Source organism: Gallus gallus, chromosome 1 (genome assembly GCF_016699485.2).
Source record: "Gallus gallus isolate bGalGal1 chromosome 1, bGalGal1.mat.broiler.GRCg7b, whole genome shotgun sequence".
Lineage (NCBI taxonomy): Eukaryota > Metazoa > Chordata > Aves > Galliformes > Phasianidae > Gallus > Gallus gallus.
In genome coordinates this window covers 34,628,218-34,649,046 of record NC_052532.1, presented here as the reverse complement: position 1 = coordinate 34,649,046, position 20,829 = coordinate 34,628,218, and the positions used below count along the sequence as shown (strand labels likewise).

Below are 20,829 nucleotides of genomic sequence, written 5' to 3'. Positions count from 1 at the left end.
TGAAAAAAGCCCACTGAGTTCTTACCTAAACAAGATTTCTGTTGATTTATTTATAAAATTTGTTTACTGAGCAACAATTACATTACCACGCTAATGCTTTTCAATACTGAAAGGGATTAGAAGAGAGATCTAATTTCATTCATCTCATGATAAATGAGAAAGAAAGTGCATTAGTGGCAATAATGAGAAAAATGCAGTTTTTGAAATATCCAGCTGATACGAGACCACTGTGATGATGTCTGAGAAGATAAATATCTTCAAACTATTTTCAGTTTTATATATATTTTGATTATGAGTGCAGTCAGCAACGGTTTTGTAGCTGATGATACTGAACACCTTCATTTCTTTATATTTGGGTTTAGTTGTATGTAATTTTACCAAACTTCAGGCTTTTAGAATATAATTTACTTAATTATTCCTGCAGTAGTTTTTCTCAGCAATTTTTAAAAACTATTTGTAGTATATAATAAAGATAAAACCCAATATAGTGTCTCTAAAAACACTGTAAATAGCTCTCACCGCTCTTTAGCTGTGTACATATACTATATATGCACATTTGGGGGTAGAGATGGCAACTTTGATGGAGTAGTTCTATATTCAACAAATATGTCTCTGCACCATCCTTTGCATGTGCTCTACTGGCCATTTGTTCGTTGAATCATAGAGTCATTAAGGTTGGAAAAGATGGGTCAGTTCATCCAGTCCAACCCTCAGCCCAACACCACCATGCCCATGAATCCACGTCCCTCAGTGCCGCATCTTATGTAGCTTGAACACCTCCGGGGTCATTGACTCCACGACAATTCTGGGCAGCCTGTGCCAATGCCTCACCACTCCTGAGAATTTTTTGTTTCTAATATCCAACCTGAACCTCCCTTGCAGTAACTTGAGGCCATTACCTGTTTCTTACTGAAAATAAGTTAGGGAGCTTCAGGTCATCTCCTGGGGTTGGGAGTGCCATCTCCTGGTTGTTTTCCTGCATGACTTTAGCTTGCTTTCTGAATCTACACAGGAAAAGCATCCTCGTGATGCTTGACTTCATTCACTTTACTAAGAGGGTTGGTGATGTCTGTTGAAAAATTTATTCTCCTTTAGAGGCTTCAGATGGAAGAGAGAGCAGGCTGTACAGGCCTTGTGAGGAGAGAGAAACCAGGAAAAGCCAAACAGGTAGAAAGCCATGCGCTCCTTAAAAGTTATGATAAGAGGGGATGAGCACAGTGAGATCTGTAACCGGGCACTCATGTGCACAGATGGCACACAGATGTGCACTCATGTAGACATGATCACAGTTAGTGGCTGAAGACAAGACTCATCATTCCCAATAATTTCTGTTGTCCACCGAGAAGTTGTGAAACTTCACTTGATAGCCAGGTTGGGGTTTTGGGGAGGAGCAGGAATGGAGGGGGTCTGTCTTAAGAAAAATAGCATTATATGAGGAGAAAAGTCTGTGAGGATGCTCAGCTTCTTCAATATGTTCAAAATTTAGGAAATGTGTTAGAAATTTTTCATGCATTATCATTTTCACTTAGGTAGAAATCTATTTAGATATTGTCCTGTAAATTATTACCAATCCAGTCAATACTGCAAAAATGTGGGTTCAACAGAAAAACTGATTTCTGCATTGTTTGGTTTGAGATGATCCTCCTGCATCATCACCAGACAAGGGTAGTAAGCAGCAAACTTCTGCATGCAGATGGAGTCACCAGATTCAAAAGGAATCAAATAAATTAATTAGTAAGAGGTTCACAAATAATTACTTCAAAGACTGAGGAGCAGTGTAGCCTTCATTATCACAGTGCCAGGTGTTGAGGAACTGACAGAACTGTACAGAACAGCCAAGCTCTCAGTCTCCTTTTCTTGCTTTCCAATACAGAAAAAGACTAGACGGTGTGTTTTCTGACCCAGCAGAGAGAAGTTGAGAATATTTTTTTTATCATTTGCAGTTGTTAGATTATTTTATTTGTACATTATAGATAATTTGTCTCTTTAATGATGTTCCTAGTTCATTTTCTGATTCCTCTTTATAGGATTTAATGTGTGCTTTTCATCTGTTTTTTTCTTTTTTTTTTTTTTTTCCTGAATCTCCCATGCAGTTTCTGCAGTGATTATAAATTCAGGGAATGGAGATAGCAAGAGTATAATATATCACCTACCAAGCTCTGTGACACCAAAATATACTATCCCAGATCTGGATAATAACTTGCTTTTTCTTTTTGACTGTATCAGTAAGTCAAAGCTCTCCTTGGAAAAAAAATGTAATGTTTTCTCTTTTTGCTTGTATTTGTCACAAAATTCTGTGTCCATCTGGTTAATAGATAGTTTAATGTGTTTCATGTTGATGGAAAAGCAACTGCTAACTTTCTTTTGTGTTTGATAACATTTTCATGCTTTTTCTCTACTTGGTATCAAAAGAAGAGAATGTAGTTTGATGCTTACGCATCTTCCTGATCACAAAGATATGCATTTATGCCTCACAGCACAGAATATAGGAGTTGGACTTCCTGTTTTTGTAAGACCATAGGTTAACTACAGCATCGTTACAGACTAGGGTTTTTTTCTGTTGTATTTAAAAGTGCAGTGGTATGGACAAAGCATTTATCTTTTCAGTTTATATCTTATCTTTAACCTTAGCTGTGACTTTAGGTGGGGTCAATTGGCCAGAAGAGACCTTGGTGACCATCTATACAAAATATGTAACTTCCCTGAATTTACTTCTATTTCATCTTGTGTTTGAATTACACTTCGGAGGAACACCCATTCTACTAAAGTTGCTTGCAACCCATCTTATTCTTTTGTGATCAATTAACCTCACTGCTTTTCTTTCTGGGTTGAATGTGTGTAGTTTCTGCTTCCCCTCGTTTGTGGTAGAGTCATCTTTCATCAAAATTCAGTTTATCCTTTATAGGTACCTCATTATGAAATCACCTTTTAATCTTCCCCTTGTTAAAGTAAACAGATCGTGCTTCTCCAGACTTCTGCTCCCGGGCATGCTTCCTTAACTAGTCAAAAAAGTCTTTTCTGATTCTTCTGCCCTCTCTTTGGTTATTAATATTCTCATCCTTTCAGAGGAATGAGATAAAGCATCTGAGTGATGATCACTAAATACAGAGGTGTACTGAGGAATCTGTGTAAATCTGCTTTGTTTATATGGTCATAGTTTGTATTATTCTGCCCAGTGAGGGTTTTGATCACCTGTCAGGATTCCCAAATCCTATTTGTCTGCATTAATTTCATCATTAATTTACCTGCATGTTTCTATTCACATCTCTTATATTACTAGAGTGGCAGACTTTATTAACTTCCTAGGTGAAATACAAGCTAGTAGAATGCAGATGTTTATCTTCTTTATTTATTATCCTTGTCCAAATTCCAGATTCCATTCTCACTTTATATCTGCATGTTGCTGGAAATCTCCTGATGTTGTGTGAAGAAACACACACAGGCTCTTCAGAAAAGCCGCACTTACTAACAAGCTGGAAGGAGTACAGAAAGAGTACAGAAAGAAAAATAAAAGGCGTACTTTAATTGGAGAAAATAAGAATGAAAGGCAAAATAGAGAGTGCTTTTAATGCTTTTATCCACAGAAAACATCAGTGGAAGGACAGTGAATATCAATCCAGGCAGGAACAAGTGCCGATTTTCAGCGCTGATTATTTTTATCAGTGAAGCAAACCAGGCCAGCTTAATAGTTAACAGTGAGAAAGGATTCTGTCAAGACTTTCTTCCCGTCTTAGAATGACATTGTGACCCCAAATACTTGTCAGATAAATGATACAGAAAATGGTCATTGACCTCAGTGGTAGTAAAAACCCAATGTTACAGAAGAGAGCAGGACATGTGCTGCAGCTGAATTTTAGGTATCGCTGTAAACCTGGGGTGATCACATTTGGTTATATACAGTGAATATTGGTGAATATTGAAAAGTCAAAATTGATAAGAGGTTGGAAATCTTGTCATGAAACCAAGACTGTAGCAACATAGACCAAATCTCTCAAAAATACCTAATGCTGCAGTACAATTGAAGTAATATTTTTAAAAGAACTTACATGGAATATATTCACATGGGAGTAAACACGTTTGCTCTTCCAAAAAGTTTTCAGGTTGGGTTATGATGTATTATTAGTTTTGGAATTGAAAATTTAAAGATGTAGGAAGTGTGTTTGAAAGTCAGTACAAACTTGTAGCTACAAAACCAGATGCCCAGTAAGGCGTTTCTGTAACTTCATGTTAAGGATGGTAGGAACCTCTAATGAGTCCATTAAAATCCAGGAGTTTTATTCCTTAACCGCTAACTAAAGGTAATGGTGCAGCAGAGAGCAGATAGTGGATGGGAATGCAGTAAAAATCACGGAGCTTGACTTATTTAACCCCACGCCACTGAAAATAATAGGCAAACTGTTTAAGTAAGCCAGCTGGGATAATAGCTGAACATGATTGTAATGTACAGTAGGATGCACTTTTCCTGGTCTGTGCTAAGGGTGCCTGGAGACTGAATGTTTTTGACAAGCTGTGAGTACATTGTACTGTACCTGTTTTCCGTATAGAGAAAGTTGGAGTTGATTCTAGAACGTTTTACATGCTGATCCAGTGCAAACCTCAGGGTATTTGCGACACTGTAAAAATGACTTTGACCTACAAGTGAGACCTGGGGATCAGAAGACATCTTATCTCGTATTCTTCCAATGCATATATATTTTGAAAACATTGTAATATCAAAATGATACCAAATATTCTTACCACGTGGTGGCAGTTACACTGGCGAGTATCTTAAGTCCATTGTGAGCTGGAAGGAGTGGGAAGTGACATACAGGCTGCTTCTTTTGTATAAGTTATCATCTATTGTGGGTCTTCGTTGGGGAAGAACACAATGATTGTACAGAACTGTAATAGTCTGAAGACCACCTGCTCTAGGCTTTGCTAAAACAAGGAAGGAAAGAACATCCAGAGCAGATGTTCTTCTTGTAGATGTTCTGTGGATGTATAAGCTAGGACTTCTCTGGAAGCTGTGGCTGGTGAAGCCAGGCTGGTTGGAGGTAGAAATTTGGCAACGTTTCTAAATGAGCAAAGCTTCAGGGTAGGCGTGGTGACATCGCCATGGAAGTGCTCTCTCTCTTCTTTTACTTGATAAGTTGGTCTACATGTTATTGGCTTCTTTTTTTCCTGTTATGACTTTGTGTCTGGTCAGAGGGTCTGATGTTATACCCACACTCACATAAACACGCCGGGGGTAATCTTTTAATGTAAACCTGCCCTTAGCAGAAAAGGCTTTTTGGGGGTGGGACCTGCAAGACATTTATGCAGAGCAAGCTGAGAAGAAAATTTGTACAGTAGTTGAATGTGTTTTACAAATGCCATGAAAAAGAATGAGGACAAATCTGTTTACTGGATAGTTCTGTTCAGGAACATTTACTTTCAGTCACAAAAATTGTGGAGGAGGTGACCTTCAGAATAAGTTAAATTGTGGGAATTGCGATAGAACCTCTCTAGGAACATTTGCCTTCAGTGATTCTTTAGGCTTCTCCAGTTTAGAGAATATTAGGCACCACCAGTTGGAATCTCATGCTGTCCTATGAAGGATGTGAGTGTAATTGTGAGAAATCCAAAATTATACCCATAAATGATTGCTGATCTTTCTGTCCCTTGTAATGAACTAATTATTGCGTGCTTATGATTAAAAACAGATTCTAGCATGGCAGACGTTTTTTTTGGCATAAATCTAAGCCCCATAAGGTGCATTAAAATTGGCATGAGGCACTCTAATTAACTGTGCTAAGGTAAATAATGTTGTCAAAATGACAGAAACACGAAATGTGGCTGCATGCTTGGCATATGGTATCCTTCATATGTATGTCCAAACTATAGTATAGGCTGTCGGTTTGGGATAAAACAAGCTCTTAAATCTGAGTAGCTGATGCAAGTTAAGGACTGGTGCAACATCCCCAAAGACTTTTATATCTGCAGAATTTGAGTCTGTAATTAGACCTCCGGTCAGTTTGTTTGACAGTAACTAATGAATTAAAAGAAAGCAAATTAAATCATTTGTTATTGTCCGAGTGTTAATCTGACACATAAAAAAACTACTCCCTCTCCCCCCCATCCCCCAAACCTCCTTTTTTTATTCTATTCCTAAAATCTAAATCATGGTGCTTTTTTGCAATAAAGAAGCTGGAAATGGATGTTAGGGAATCCAGCTATTTTAGGTTAATGCATTTGATGTTGTATTTGGATCATGCAAGCAGTGTATGATTTATGCAGTCATGATTGCTTTAGTCACATGACTGAACCTACCACAATTTTTCAAAGCAATTGAGCAGTACAATAATACAAAGGAAAAGATTTTGAGCACCAGTCTTCTCAGGTGAGATAATGGCCATTGTGGCTGCTCACTGCTTGATCACGGTCTAATACATGCAATATTAATGTGTGCTTATATGGTGCCCATTCACTTTCTGTGATAATTGTGGTATACACTGGTAATTTAAACAAAGGAGGAATTCACATAGGTATATTCTTGCAGCTGTGCATTTTACTGTTTCACTGCAGTGATTTCCCCAGCAACCTTGACTATATAATAAGTTAGTTCATGCAAATGAATGCATCTGTCTTCATTCCTCTTTGCCATGAGTTCATTATGCATACATTAAACCTGGAGGAATACGTTACAGAGATTGATTAGAGAGTTACGGAGAATAGATTAGCAGCCAAGAAATGCTTGAATTATTCCTGGTTTGTTTGCTTTTTTCCTATTGGCAAAAGTCTGTAATAGAAATAGTATATCCTTGTGGGTTTAAATGCTTATTGGCAGCTAAAGTTATCAGTATTCCTGTGATTCAGCAAATTTTAATATAAGCCAGTAGCTTATTTTATAGTTCTTTAACTCTGGTTCTTTGGCTTTGACAATATGTTTTCTTCATACTGAATGTCGAGTAAGTTAACGGTCCTTTTGTCACAGGCACTTCTTTCTATATAACACCAAATGAAAAGTTTCAGTGCATCCTATTTGTCAGTAGTTGCTGCATACTAAATTCACCCCTTAGCCATTCTTACAACTTTAGTTTTATATCAGAATGAAGTATAGAGAAAAGATGAATCATTATCAGATCTCTTTTTAAAATACTCATGGCTGTGTATTTTTTCAGCCTATCCTTGAGCTACTGCCTTCCAAACATCAATATTTCTGAGCTGTGCTTTTCACAAAGGTAGAGAGTAAGCAGACCATCAGCATGTCATTGGCCACTGGGCACAAAGGACGACAGGTAAGATCTGCAGGAAGCGCCCACTAGGGTTGTCTAATCTTCCACACGGAGACTTTGATAGCACTTCGTCATGCTGTATCTCCCTCCACCCTACAGAGTGGAAAGGTAGAGTGCACGTGTCATTCAGCTTTGACTGTCCTACAAGCAAGCACATGGTCCCTAGGAACTTGAAGTATCTGCTCATTGTTTGAGTACTAGGAAGTGTTACGCTGGCCCACTCCTCCAAATGGCACCTTTGCTACACGAAATTGCAGTCTCAATATACACTTGGAAATACGGCATCTATCATTGCATGCTTGCACAATCATTTATCCCAAAAAGGAATGAGACATCCGCTACATTCTTTTCTGATCCTTCTGCTTCCATTTTACCATGATATGAGTGAGCTCAGCTCCATGTCAAAAAAAAGAAAGAAAGAAAAAGAAAACTGATATTACTTATTAACTATGATGTTAAATTATCTATCAACTGCAGGCCATTACAGGCAACTCAGATTACCTTAAGTAAAAATAAATGGTGACTCAAATGGAAAAATGGGATGTAATGACACTATTGCTAAAACTTACCTAGTAGCCAGAGGTCAGGAGGATTTGAAACATTCTAAGAAGCTGGAAAACATGTCTTAAATGTCAAAAACCTAAGCAATTTGGGCAGCTCTTAATCTAAAATGGGAAGAAGATTAAAGAGTGATTTGATCCGAGTTTATGGTTATGTATCTTCAGGGATACTCTGAATGTAATGGTGGGAGTATAATGAGATCTTAGGATTGGAGACTTATCTACTCAAATTCGAATAGAAATTACCAGTGTGCATAGCAAATTTTCCATCTTACAAAGTTGTTTTGGATATCTTTTTGAAAGATACACTGTAGCTGCAGATATTACTATGTGATTCCATGATATTCTACTTCTCACATGATCAAGGAATGAATTGTTCTCAATCACTCCTTCCTACCTTGACATACACAAATGATCCGTTTTGATAACTGTAGAAAGCAGAGAAACTGGGAAAGTCAGACTGCTTTTGTGGACAATGCTGTCTCAGTATAAATGAACACTGATTAACATGAGTTCTCCTGGTGCTAATTTTTCAATACAGGAAATAGGAAGCTGGGAGTGAATTCATCAGAATTATGGAAAGAAAGTGAATAAATCAAAATGTCACATCAATGTCTGTGCTGTTCTATACAGCAGCATTTCCAGTAGGAAAAGGAGGAGAATTATTGAGGCCCTCATCAAACTCAGGCAGAAATGTAGAGAAAAGTAATGTTGTCATTCAGTCTGTCCTTTCTTCATCAGTTGCATCCAGCAGTGATGCACAGATGTGTTCAGGAAAGCACTTCAGAACGTGGGCCGTTCTTGGCTTTAAGATTTGGTTGCTTATAGCAGAAAGCAAAATTTTCAAAAAGAGCCACGTGTTTTATCTGCTTTGGGAGGCAGAGATTTTAGGTAACTATAGATTTTAGATCCAGCTCAAAAGTGCTTCCTACTTCTTTCAGAAACAGTGTGGTCAGCAGCACTAGGGAGGTGATTGTCCCCCTGTACTCAGCTCTGGTGAGGCCACACTTTGATTACTGTGTTCAGTTTTGGGCCCCTCACTACAAGAAAAATACTGAGGTCCTCAAGCATGTCTAGAGAAGGGGAACGGAGCTGTGAAAGGTCTGGGGCAGCTGAGGAAAACAGGGATTGTTTAGTCTTGACATAGCTCAGTGGAGACCTTATTGCTCTCTTTCAACTGTCTGAAAGGAGGTTGTGGTGGGGTGGGGATCGGCCTCTTCTCTCAGGTAACAGTGATAGGACAAGAGGTAATGGCTTTAAGTTGAAGCAGGGGAGCTTCAGGTTGGATATTAGGGAAAAGTTTCTTCTCAGAAAGAGTGGAACAGGCATCCCAGGGAGGTGGTGTAGTCACTGTCTCTGGAGGTATTAAAGAAACTTATACAGGTGGCACTGAATGACATGTTTAGTGGGCAATGGTGGTGGTGGGTTGATGGCCAGACTTAGAGGTCTTTTCCAACCTTAATGATTTTGTGATTCTGCTGATTTCCTTCCCAAGCAAAAAATTGACATTGTGTGGAAGCAGAAAGATTAGATATTTGGAAAGCCCTGAAATGTGTATTGAAGAGGTTGTTAAGGTTTAGACCATTAAGTCATTCATCACTGTGCTTTTTGTGCTGAAGCCTCCATTGTCCTTGCTTCAGAAAGCTCTGCCTTGACAGTGTGGTGGGCCTCAAGGTGGAACAGATCCTTACCAAAGATAAAGAAGTAGGTCATTGCAGAGGCTCAAGCAATGCAGGTGGCAATCAACATATACATACATACTCTCCCAAGGAATGCTGTCAACGAAAGTGTTAGAAATTCACAGCTAACTCAGAAGATAAATGTGCTGTAACTAGGATACATTGTTGAGTGAATTTGCAGTTCACACTCTGTCTTTATTCCCACCATGGTACGAAGTGGTGCTCTGGGCTCCTCTTTCTTGTAGGTAACAACAACAAAAAGTTGTATATGGTGATTCCATTAAATCTGCATCTTCTTAGAGAAATACTTCAAGGTATTCATATTTCCTGGACACAGATGGTCTAATGTTTTATAAACTTATCAATCATTTTCCCTCTAATTGAATTTTTCTGCCAAAATTTGCTCAGGGATTATGAACTGTAATTCTGTCATTTTTATACTGAAGATTTAAGCATATCTTACATTCTAAGTCCATTTTAATTAAAATACATTGATTGTTCTTTCATATACTTATAAGAATTCAAGCTTGTAATTTGATTCTTTACCTATAATAGGGGATTATAAAACTTTGATGTTGTATGTTTCCAATTTCTTTCTAAGCAGATGTTCTGGACTGCATTATAGTGAAAACTGGTTTTATGTGGTGCCATGCCATACCTTGCGGTTTTTGCATTTTCTGACAGACATTTTTTTACCACTCCTATATAAGAGAAGTGGATTCAAGTGGAAGTGTAGAAGTAGAATGTTGAATCTTTATCATGTGCCTTTGCTCGGATGGCTGTGCTGCTACAAAAAATGCACGAGGACAGTTTGTCATAACTGCACACTAGGCTGTAGGATGGAAATCTTATGTCTTAGTAATGTAGTGATGGTTTAACTCTCGTCACTCTCAAAAAATGAAATGAAATGCAGCTCTTCAGCAGCTGATTGTGGGTTTCCCTCAGTCAGTGTCACCAAAAACAATTATTTTTGTGGGAAGAATCTTACTCTTACGGTCCTGCTAAACACTCCTGAAGTGTAATCACTGAAGTTACTGTGTGAGTGGTTCGATGACTGTGTCATATATTGGATAGCAGGACAGTTCTGCTAACAAACCGATATGGTTTGTCTCACTGAAAATGAAGAGGCTTTCAACTGGTAGTTATTTCATTTCAAGTTTAGGATGTTTATGTTAATTTTGAGGTTTTTAGTTTATAAACAGGCTTTCGAATTTGGTGCTTGGGTTTGATGCTAAATTGGAGAACGTCCCTGTTGTCTACAGCCTGTGGTGGATCGTAAAATATCATTGTTTGCTTTTCTGTGTCATGCTTAGGCCAGGCAATAGTCAGACTTCTTCCAGTTTGTGATGGCTGATGGAAGGCATATACTTTTAAGGTAATATTTCCACTGTGGCAGAGTTGTCCTGTACACATGTACGCCTCCAAAATAGCTGTCAGTATAGACTGAGTCTGTCTTGGGCAAATTTTGGTAAGTGTGTGATCATTACCTGTCTCCCTTGCTCTCACTGAAAACTGTACAGCGTTGGTGCACTGTCTGTCCATAGGGTTAAGGAGACGGCACAGAGTAGGTTAAGGTCAGCTTCGTGTTTTCAGATTCTCTTCATCATTGTGTTTTTGTCTGCTTTCTTTTTTCTTTTTTTTTTTTTTTTAATGAAAATTGAGGTGTTTTAGCAGTTATTGACAGCCAGTCAGGAAAAGGGCAACAAGGAGCAGAGTGTTCATCACCTGCTGACGTACCTCTTGTCATACTGAGAGAAATACACCTACCCACAGGACATGAAACACTGAGCAGACGTGATGTCCCCAGGATAACAAACTGCTGTCTGTTTCGTAAGAATTGACTTTATCTTATGTGGTTTCTTATTAAGCTGTGAGATGCCTGCTGGAATGTAAAGCAAAATGTTTCCTCTGCAGAATTTCTGCTGACATGTAGGGAAAATCCACACAAGGACAGCACTGACTGTATTTTCAACAGACTTACCAATTACTTACTTATTGATCAGGTATGTCTTTTGGTAGGAAATAGTCAATAACAGCAAGCTTTACTTTCACTTTTAGGTTAGGTTTTGTTTGTGCTCTGTCCTGGCTGCACAGAGCAAACTCGTTGGATAGGTGGAGGATGCAGGAGCTTGACCTGATTGCATAGATTTTAGGCATTTTCTTGGATCTAAAATGAAGTTTTCACAGAATGGAACAGCAACAACAACAAAAAGGCAGCATCTGGAATAAAGGGAAAAGTTTTTCAATGTTACTTCAATATGTAAATTAAGATATAAAACTGTAGGAATATATAAAATAGGTGATAAAATTTTGATTAAGTGTTCTCTTGGCTTTCAGATGTTGTTCTGGGAGAAATTATTTTCTGAATCCTCGTATTTAATCTTCTTTTTTTGTAGGAGTGAATGTGTTCCATATTCAGAAATCTCATGAGTCAACTTATTTTCCACGCTTTTTATTCATTAAAACATGAGATTTACATACATCAAAATGCAGGAAATTACAAAATGTCTGATTGTATTTCAAATTCGTGGAGTTTCATTGTAAAAGTACTCTCCTTGCAGGAGAAACAATTTGATGTAGTGTTTCTTGGATTTTCCTTACATGCAAGCTATTGCATTTACTCATCTTCTTACAGGGAGGTTTACCCATTCCTGTATTTGAACACTTGCTTATCTTTGAAGTATTCTTGTCTCACACTGAGGATCCCTGTAGTCTCCCAGGTCTCAGCTTATAGTCTTGTTGCACCAGCTGATGTAACAGGGCACACACAGTCACACTATTGCAGCAGCGGACCTAAGAGAAGCATTCAGATGAGGAACAAAGAGGAAAAAACAAGAGCATAATGTTTTCTTCAGAGTTCAGCTGCTGTGTACGCTCCACCTTATAGGACTGGAGCTCTACGCTAAGCTCTTTGGAGTGGAAACTCATTTCCATGTTACGTCTGCATGCGTGCACAAGTGTGCGTGCACATTTGCACTCACCATAATGAGCCCGTCTCCAGGACGCGGTGGGATTCCCCAGCCCCGTGCCACAGGTAGGTGGACAGCCTCAAAGCTGTGGGGACAGGCATGTGCCCAGGGTCACCCATAGGGACACAGGAAGCGCTGGGGGTCCCGGGACAGCCCCAGGGTCTCATCCCGTGCTCAGAGCCTGCTGGGAGCTGTGCTGCACTGAGTGCTACTGCGGTTGGTAGTGGTAGGAGGGGAGGAAGCTTGCAAGTGTGTTTCTCAGACTGAAGTGTAAAATGGTATTGATTTGGGCTTTTTTTTATAGACTCAGAACTGTTTTCTCTCAGTGCAATTTCATTTTAGAATAATTCACGTGGTTGGTATCACAGAGATGTGTTGCAAGAATGGTGTTCCTATATCTGATGCTTCATGAACTGGTTGTGGAGGAGGAAGATACTGTTGCCTAAGCTCATGACTTCTATTTTGTTTGCCATGAAACAAAAGACTTGTAAATTGAACTCTTATTTTGCCTTTCCTTCTGATGCTGACTATGCTAATGTTGTTAGTGCTGTGGGAGTGCATGTGGGAAAGAGCGGACCCCAGAGCCTTCTGACTAATTAGGAGCTTTCTGGTTGGCAAGTAATGAATTATGAGTGAGCTGATACACGAATTATAGTTTTAACCCACAAAAAGTAATGCAGCTTTTTGTTACCTAGAGAATAGAGACTGACCTTGTGCTGTTTAAAGAATAGTGCATATGGATGCTGTTGCTTGTTGGAGAGGAGGTTGTAGAGATAAAGTCCATGGCTTGTTCTGATATTGGGCATTTTGATAATACTCCTGTGGGATTAGTCTGTAGTAATAATGTAAGAGTGCAGATGAGTAAACATACAATATATAGCATTAGAAAGAGTAATCATGTACAATTTAAAAAAGCAGAGATGAAAAATGGAAACTGGGGTATCAAGTTTAAGAGCTTTTTGCAGAACAGCAGTCTGTCATAAACAGATAAGGCAGATTAATTTGTTCCTGTTATGATTATGTTAAAAAGAAAAAAAGTGACAAAACCTTTCAGAGGGGCAAGCCTAATGAAACTGTTGTATACTCCTAGAAGACTTAATCTGTTAGGTAGCAGTGAGCATTCCTCACCACCTTCCTTTGCATTGCTAATACATCTCTACTGCCTATCTAGGAAGAGTGTCTAGAGGTCACGGTCTGTTGGCAGAGGTATACAGAGATTTGTCAAAATAGATGGTGAGAAGGAGCTAGCCTGGTCATTAATTTCCATGCCAGTAGGAAGGAGCTGTGTAATCATTAGCTGGTTTAAACCACTCTGTAGATCATCTGTTCCATAGGGTCACTTCAAGCAGCAGAGTATTTCCCAGTATTGGTTTGCAAACTCAGAACCTATTTAAAAGATTGAAAAACAGCAGTTTTTTGTTATGGCAAATGGTTTGGCAAAAAAATTTATGGTATGGCAAAAAATTAGGCATGCTCAGTGCATTGCTGATATTCTCTATACATGTTCTAGCAAAGTGTTGGTTGAACAAAATTCTTAGAGAGTCCTGAGAATTAGATTGTACTACTGAGAAGTTAAAGGGAGGATTTGGACTGGGAGGGAGGGAAGGAGGGGAATTCTTCTGAATCCAGATCTCCCGATCAAGTAAGCTCAGAAAAAACAAGTAGAGCACACCAACCCAGCGTCTGACGTTGTAATGTGCATCGTGGGTGCAACTGTACAGTATTCTTGGTTGCAGTAAGTACAGTGAGTGACTCCTGTGACCACTGTGAATACTTGCAGGTATTTTATAAATCTGAAAGTAGTGTTTTGTTCCATAGTGTCTCTTACTGCTATGCAACTTGTCTATATGTTCATATGCAGATAATCACAATTGTCATTCAGGGCAGCTGTTCTTCATCTTGAGGTCATGCAATATGAGGTTATCATCTCAGTCATATGGGAAAGATGCTGAAAGACCCTTGCTGCCATTTCTGTAGTGCTTTTTCTGTGCCTCTAATGCTTACAGGTGAACATACGAATGTATACAATGAACTTGCTTGTTTCTTGAGTAGCTCTTTATCTTTGTCTCATGCTGCCATAGCAAGATTGCTAGTTCATTGCACTGCTGACATACTGTAGTTTGCAGTGTATGCTTGGTGCTGTTTGTATCCGACCACCTAGAAGCTGCACATTTGCACTGAAAAGGAACCAGAGAGATGGATGATCCTTCTGGAATATCATCATTTTCGGGATTGATCTTTAGGACTTAGTATATTTTTTCCCAGAATATCTGGGAAGCTGATGGTTTTAATAGATGTTCTCTGGAAACACTAGGCACGAGGTATGAGTGTCGCATGGCTGCAGCTGTGCATATGTACATTGACATATCCAGCCACCTGAAATAAGGCCACCTCTTTCTGAGCACTCCAGGCTGTCTGTTGCAGAGGCCCTGCATTTGCTGAGCTCTGTGAGAGCAGCTTGGCATTTTCAGAGAATGCCAAGTGGGCATACTGCAGCAGAGGGCATCTCAGATAGCACTATGGAAGATCTTCACCTACTTTATTCCTGACCTTCTAAGAGCTCAGAGTGTTAGTCTGTCTGTGTAAGAATAAGCAATAAAACTGATGCATTTAATCTCCATCTGGATTCTTATATGTTCAGTTCTTCTGATTATCACCGATGTCTGCAAGTGGCCTCAAATTGAGTCTGAAGTTTTCTAGTCCCGTTGTAGCACTGTCTTTTACCCTTCTATTTAGTTATAAGCTGAAATGCTTCTTAAAGCATAGAAGTTCAGAAGAAGAAACAGAAAATGAAAGAAGATGTTTTAAAATGTGAAACAACTACCTTTAGTTTAAGTACTGGGCTTTGTATTTATTGGCTCTGTATAGTATACTAGCACACTGTTGTAGTTTTAATAACCTTCTACAGAATGTGTGTCTTGAATTTACCTATATGCAAAACTTTGTGGGCAGAACTTGTGAATTGTAACATAAAGAATCTCCAGATGTATATATTATTTCTTATGAACGTACACAGTTATTTTCTTGGGAAGTAGATGACATTTTAGAAAAGCAACATCTGTGTCATCATTTAATTTTAATAGTGCCAATAATTTTCTTTCAACAGAGGAATTCAAGGGCTCGACGATAGTTGAATTAATGAAAAAAGAAGGCACTACCCTAGGGCTTACGGTATCAGGTGGAATCGACAAGGATGGGAAACCAAGAGTATCTAACCTTCGTCAAGGAGGAATCGCTGCTAGGTAACCACATTTCAGGGTACAAAATACATTATAAGATGTGAATGCTTCAGAAATACGTACTTCATCAGAAAGGTCACTAACGAATATGATTGTATGCATCTGTAGTGGCAGGCCATCAGACCAGAGAATCTCAGAAATGGCAACAGCTGGTCCCCCTCTTCCCTCAAGGCTACTTTCACAAAAGCTAGAATTACCAGTGAGGTATTTAAAAGTTATCGTGAGACTAATTAAGTTTCTTCTAAATTATAGAAATTTGACTTCTTTTTTTTTTTTTGTCCTTGAATGTAAACTTGAGACAAAGTGCATAAAATATTGAGGATAAAAGTAAAACTGAAAACCTAACCGTCATTCTACTGTAATATAATAAACAAGGCGGTTCATCAGCTTGTTGTAAGATTATAAAGAAGTCTAAAGTCCTAGCTGCCTTGCATACTACAGAGGAAGATGAAATGCTGCTATACATGAGCAAAACAGGTCAAGAGATAAAGATCGAGTTAAATCATTTCAAGTAACTGAGCAGAACATATGCTTTCAGGCTGTGGCCTGTCTCCTGTAGCTGTGATGTTAACTATGAAGGCAACTGCTGTCAAAAAAAATAGTTCTGGAAGTATCCCAAAGAGGGAGAGATAAAGATGGGGAGATGTTTTCCCATATCCTTTGCCTAGACCAGGCAAATCATCCAATTCCTATATTGTACAGCTGTTTTTGTACATCAGAAATTAATAATGCAACAATGTTCTTTTAATATTTAACAAACCAGACTAGATTAAATTCTTAAAGGCCACCTTCTGTTTGAAAGATCAACTTGTTTTAATCTAGATGAATAGAAAAAACTGTTTCTCGCCATTACTAAACAGTATTTTAAGGTAATTAGTTTGGTCCACCATATCTGTCTTTAATGAAAGGAATATGTACCTTTTCTTAGGAGTGATCAGCTGGATGTAGGTGACTACATCAAATCTGTGAATGGCATCAACCTGACTAAATTTCGCCATGATGAGATCATCAGTCTGCTGAAGAATGTTGGCGAGAGGGTTGTTTTAGAAGTGGAGTATGAGCTCCCTCCGGTCTGTAAGTAAAAGCAGAGCAAACTGAAACCTATGCAGAATAACAGATGTGTTGTCAGCACTGAGGTGGTCTTTTGCTAGTGATTTGCTTATATTTTTTTCCTCTGGCTTATTGCAGAACGTGGAAGTGATACAAAAAACATTGGCAGTACAGGGGGATGCTCTCAGAGGTGCTCTGAGCATTAGGGCATAAATCCAGCCAATGACAGAGCTGAACCTTGTCAACTTCCACTATTTATTTTTTTTTCCAGTTTTTCATACTGGGAATTAGATTAGATGGATTCCAGGGCAAGACAATCCTTCCTGTTGCAGTAAGATCTGAGATTAGACCAATGAATATCTTACCTTTTCTTCCCTCTCTCCACTTGCAACACCTTCTGCTTTCTCAGATAAACAACATATTTTGGGATTTTTCCAGTCACTGCTAACATAAGTTTTAAGCAACATCTCATTTCTGGGGCAGAAGACTCTGTGGAGTAGGCTACAGGGACAGGTAGAACTGCAAGGATTCTATTAGTGAAATGAAGACTTCTTGTTGAGCAGAATTGTCTTCAAAATGCAAATACAAGTTGACAATAAAGTGAAAGAGCACTACTGAATGTCTTCCTTGCTTCTTGTATTTGCCCTTTCTTTTTTTGTCTCTGGCACAGTGGGAGAAAATCAGTAGGAATTGAGGCTCTCAGGTATTAAATGAAAGCCAGAGTAATGGTAAGCTGGAAACCTGGGGCCTAAAATGAAGGAGTAAATGACAGGTGGCACCAAGGGTATGAACCAGAAACATTTAAAAGTGTGCGTGCTCTTTCATGCTGCTCACTGGAGGGGAGGAGATGAGATTTTCTGGTGCTTGGCCAGAAGAAAACTGCAAAGCCAACTAGGAAGCTCTTGTATCCTTAAATAAAGACTTTGATAGCAATAGAAGCCAAAAAAATCCATCAGTCTTTTTGACAGTGCTCAGAAGAGAATGAACTCCCCACTGTTTTGTAGCAGCTGGAGAGTTAGTCTAATTACATATTTGGTTGCTTTTACGACCTCCTGACAATTGCCTTAATGTTTGGAATGTTCTCTGTTGATCAGTGTGTGCCTGTGGTAAGGGAATAAGGGAACTTCCTGTTCAAAAACAGTGTTTTAGGTGATGAAGTCAACTGAATTATTTTGCTAGAGAATTATTTTGCTTGAGATGTAGTTGTCATATGAGAATAATTTGTTTTGCACTCACTCAAGTAGGCTTCCTTCATTTTCACCGCTGTTGGCTAACGTGCCACTCTTATTTACCGAAGTAGGAGTTTGCAACAGCAAATTACAGTAGCAGTCATAAACTTTTTGTTAAGTCCTTGGAAATTCTGATCCCTTCATCCAAGCATGGCTAATAATGTTGGAGATAATCAGCAGTTTAGTTGTTACTATTACATCTGATGAATAAGCTAGACAAAGTGACTTCTTATAAATGGAAGTTTTTTGGTAGGTCGCGTGGTGAAGACCTGGCACCTCCTTTCCTGCCCCATAATGAAGTTCTACTGCTGTTGTCAAAGCTCCCCCTCAGAGAGAGGACTGTTTTAGTTTCTGAGTGGGGAAATGTCAGTACATTAATAATGATGGATTACATCTGGCTGAGCACTAGTAATCCCACTCTCCCTAGTGCTTCCTTCCCTGGCTGGCAGTGCTCACAGCAGGGGGATCCAGCTTCTATTTTCAGCACAAGCTACCTCAGCATTTCAAACTGGAACGTGAGCTGTCTGCCTTGCATCTACCTCTTGTTGCTAACAGCTTAGGGCTTTTTTTCACGTCTCAGGCTGAGCTTGGTGTGGAAGTACAGTTGCCTGAGTGGTCATTGCTGAAGTGGAAGGATGCTGTGTGCCCTTCCTCACTGCTGAGCTACACGACTTGTCTGTCCCCAGCAGAGGCCACAAGCCACACCAAGCAGACAGCAAGTGCAGATACAGCTTGTGCTGTACCCTATGCTACTTTCAGTTGATAGGGATAAAGACAAGAGTTGTCATCTTCTCTCTGTAATTTCATCCTTTTCTATCAATGAAGGGTTTCTAGCTGAAAATGAACTGTGTGATCATGTTGATAACACCATCCCGACATTTGAGTTGCAGCAGAAATTACTGCAAGACAGAGCAATGCTTTGGAGAGTCATCTTTTGCTTGTTTTCCTAAGGAGATGAGATTTATGCAATTTCACAGGCTTGCTTTTCTGGTTCCCTACAGTAACTTTAAAATTTTCTAGGTACGGTCAATCAAGTTTAATGGGGATTGAAAGACTCCCCCCCAAAAAGTACATTCCTGCATGTTTCATGAAGGTAGGCACTTGGGCGGAAGGGACCCAGAGCAGGAAGCACCCCAAGAGAGAGGCAGGAAGAGGCAGGGGAGGCACTGCTGCTCTTTGGGGCCACACATGGGCTGTCAGCATGCACCTTGTGGCGTTGCTACAGGGACCTGGGAAACTGGGATTATTGCAGGCTGGGGCATTGCAGGACATAGTTTTATTAATTCAGCATCTCACAGAGCATTCATTTTATACAGTTTTGTTGTTTTTTGTTTTTATCTTTGTGTGTTGTGCAGTTTGATACTAGATGATTTTAAGGTCCCTTCCAACCCAAGCCATTCTATGATTCTATCAAACACATTAAAAATCGTGACCTGCAAAGTACCTGGAACAAAATTATCTCAAAAGAAAAAGGCATGAGCTTTAATGACAGATCTTTGGTCTGACTGTTCTGTAATAGGATCCAATTGTGTGGCCACAAATAAAATGGCTAGCTTGGTTTGGAAAAGTTGGAAGTTTTGGAAAAGTTCTATCTGAATAATAATAATAATAATAATGATAATAATAATAATAATAATTAATAGTGGTGTGGGTTTTTTTCTTTTTTTAGCTGTACAAGGAACGGGTGTCATCTTCAGAACTGTGGAAGTTACTTTACATAAAGAGGGGAACACTTTTGGGTTTGTAATAAGAGGTGAGTTACTGAATGTAACACTATTTTCAAAATCAGCAAAAGAAGCAATAAGATTCCACAGCACTTAGAAATTATTTCAGGATTTATGACTTATCGTTTGTTAAAAAAATCTCTGTGATTCATGTATTACTTCTTCCATACATTAATGTAGTGCTTTTATGAACTGCTCTAATTTTTGTTTATGGGACAACAGTAATTAATCCTCTCTGCCACAAGAACATGAACAACTTCATTTCACACCAGATTCTGCTGCCACCAAAATCAGCGGGAAGTTGTTTAATACACGTACATGAAGTATGGGTATTTTTTTCTTAGCCCAGCAAACATTACAGAGGAGTAATTTTTCACAATGAGATCAAATTTAGAGAGTAAAGTTTCTAAGAAAGCAATGTAGCTTTAATAAGAGTCACTCTGTAGGAGCATTGTATAAAGAATCATCTGTACAGTACAATAGGTTGATTTTCTTTTTTCCAATAAAAATTATGGGAGGTTCATATTAACTGCTTCATCACTTTTTGCTCTTTTTAGCCCACATATAAGTGTGCAGGCTGCAAACCTTAGCACTTGGAAATGAGCTTTCATAAAATGCATAAAATGAAGGTGTGCTTTCTCTCACTTTTCTTTTTCTAGGTGGAGCACACGATGACAGAAATAAATCTCGTCCTGTAGTAATAACATGTGTTAGACCCGGAGGGCCTGCTGACAGGTACAATTCATTTCTCCCTGTAACACAAGTGAAAGAGAAATAGAGAAAAGTGAATTATTTGGGATAGAAGTTAAGATGTGGAGTAGAGTAGATGTATTCAAACCCATTCCTTTGAAACTTACGCATTTAATTGTAGTAATAATAACAGTAATAGGAAACCACAGTGGCTCAGCACGTCACAGTGTGGTGTGAACTTAAGTTAACAGAGCATCTTGCATGTTCCAAGGCTACTCATTAAACACTTGGAAAAATTTACCTAAAATTGTTAGAAGAAATCTCTGTACTAGGTCATAGCACAATCTTTGCAGCTTTCAAACAAGTGCTGAAGATCTTAATTATGCTTTTTATACATGAGCATCACAATCTTTTTCTCTTGCACTCCAGAAAAATA

At 38.9% G+C, this 20,829-nt stretch overlaps 1 protein-coding gene across 15 annotated transcripts in view; it reads left to right on the top strand.

Moving 5' to 3' along the window:
• Window positions 1-20,829, top strand: part of GRIP1 (glutamate receptor interacting protein 1) — a 307,109-nt gene that overhangs the window by 215,103 nt on the left and 71,177 nt on the right. For all 15 annotated transcript variants that reach the window (XM_040666870.2, XM_040666825.2, XM_040666832.2 and 12 more), the window contains exons 3-6: window positions 15,568-15,703; window positions 16,629-16,774; window positions 19,649-19,732; window positions 20,363-20,438. In XM_040666870.2, the coding sequence (XP_040522804.1) occupies window positions 15,568-15,703; window positions 16,629-16,774; window positions 19,649-19,732; window positions 20,363-20,438 (442 nt within the window). The remainder of the gene's footprint in view (window positions 1-15,567; window positions 15,704-16,628; window positions 16,775-19,648; window positions 19,733-20,362; window positions 20,439-20,829) is intronic.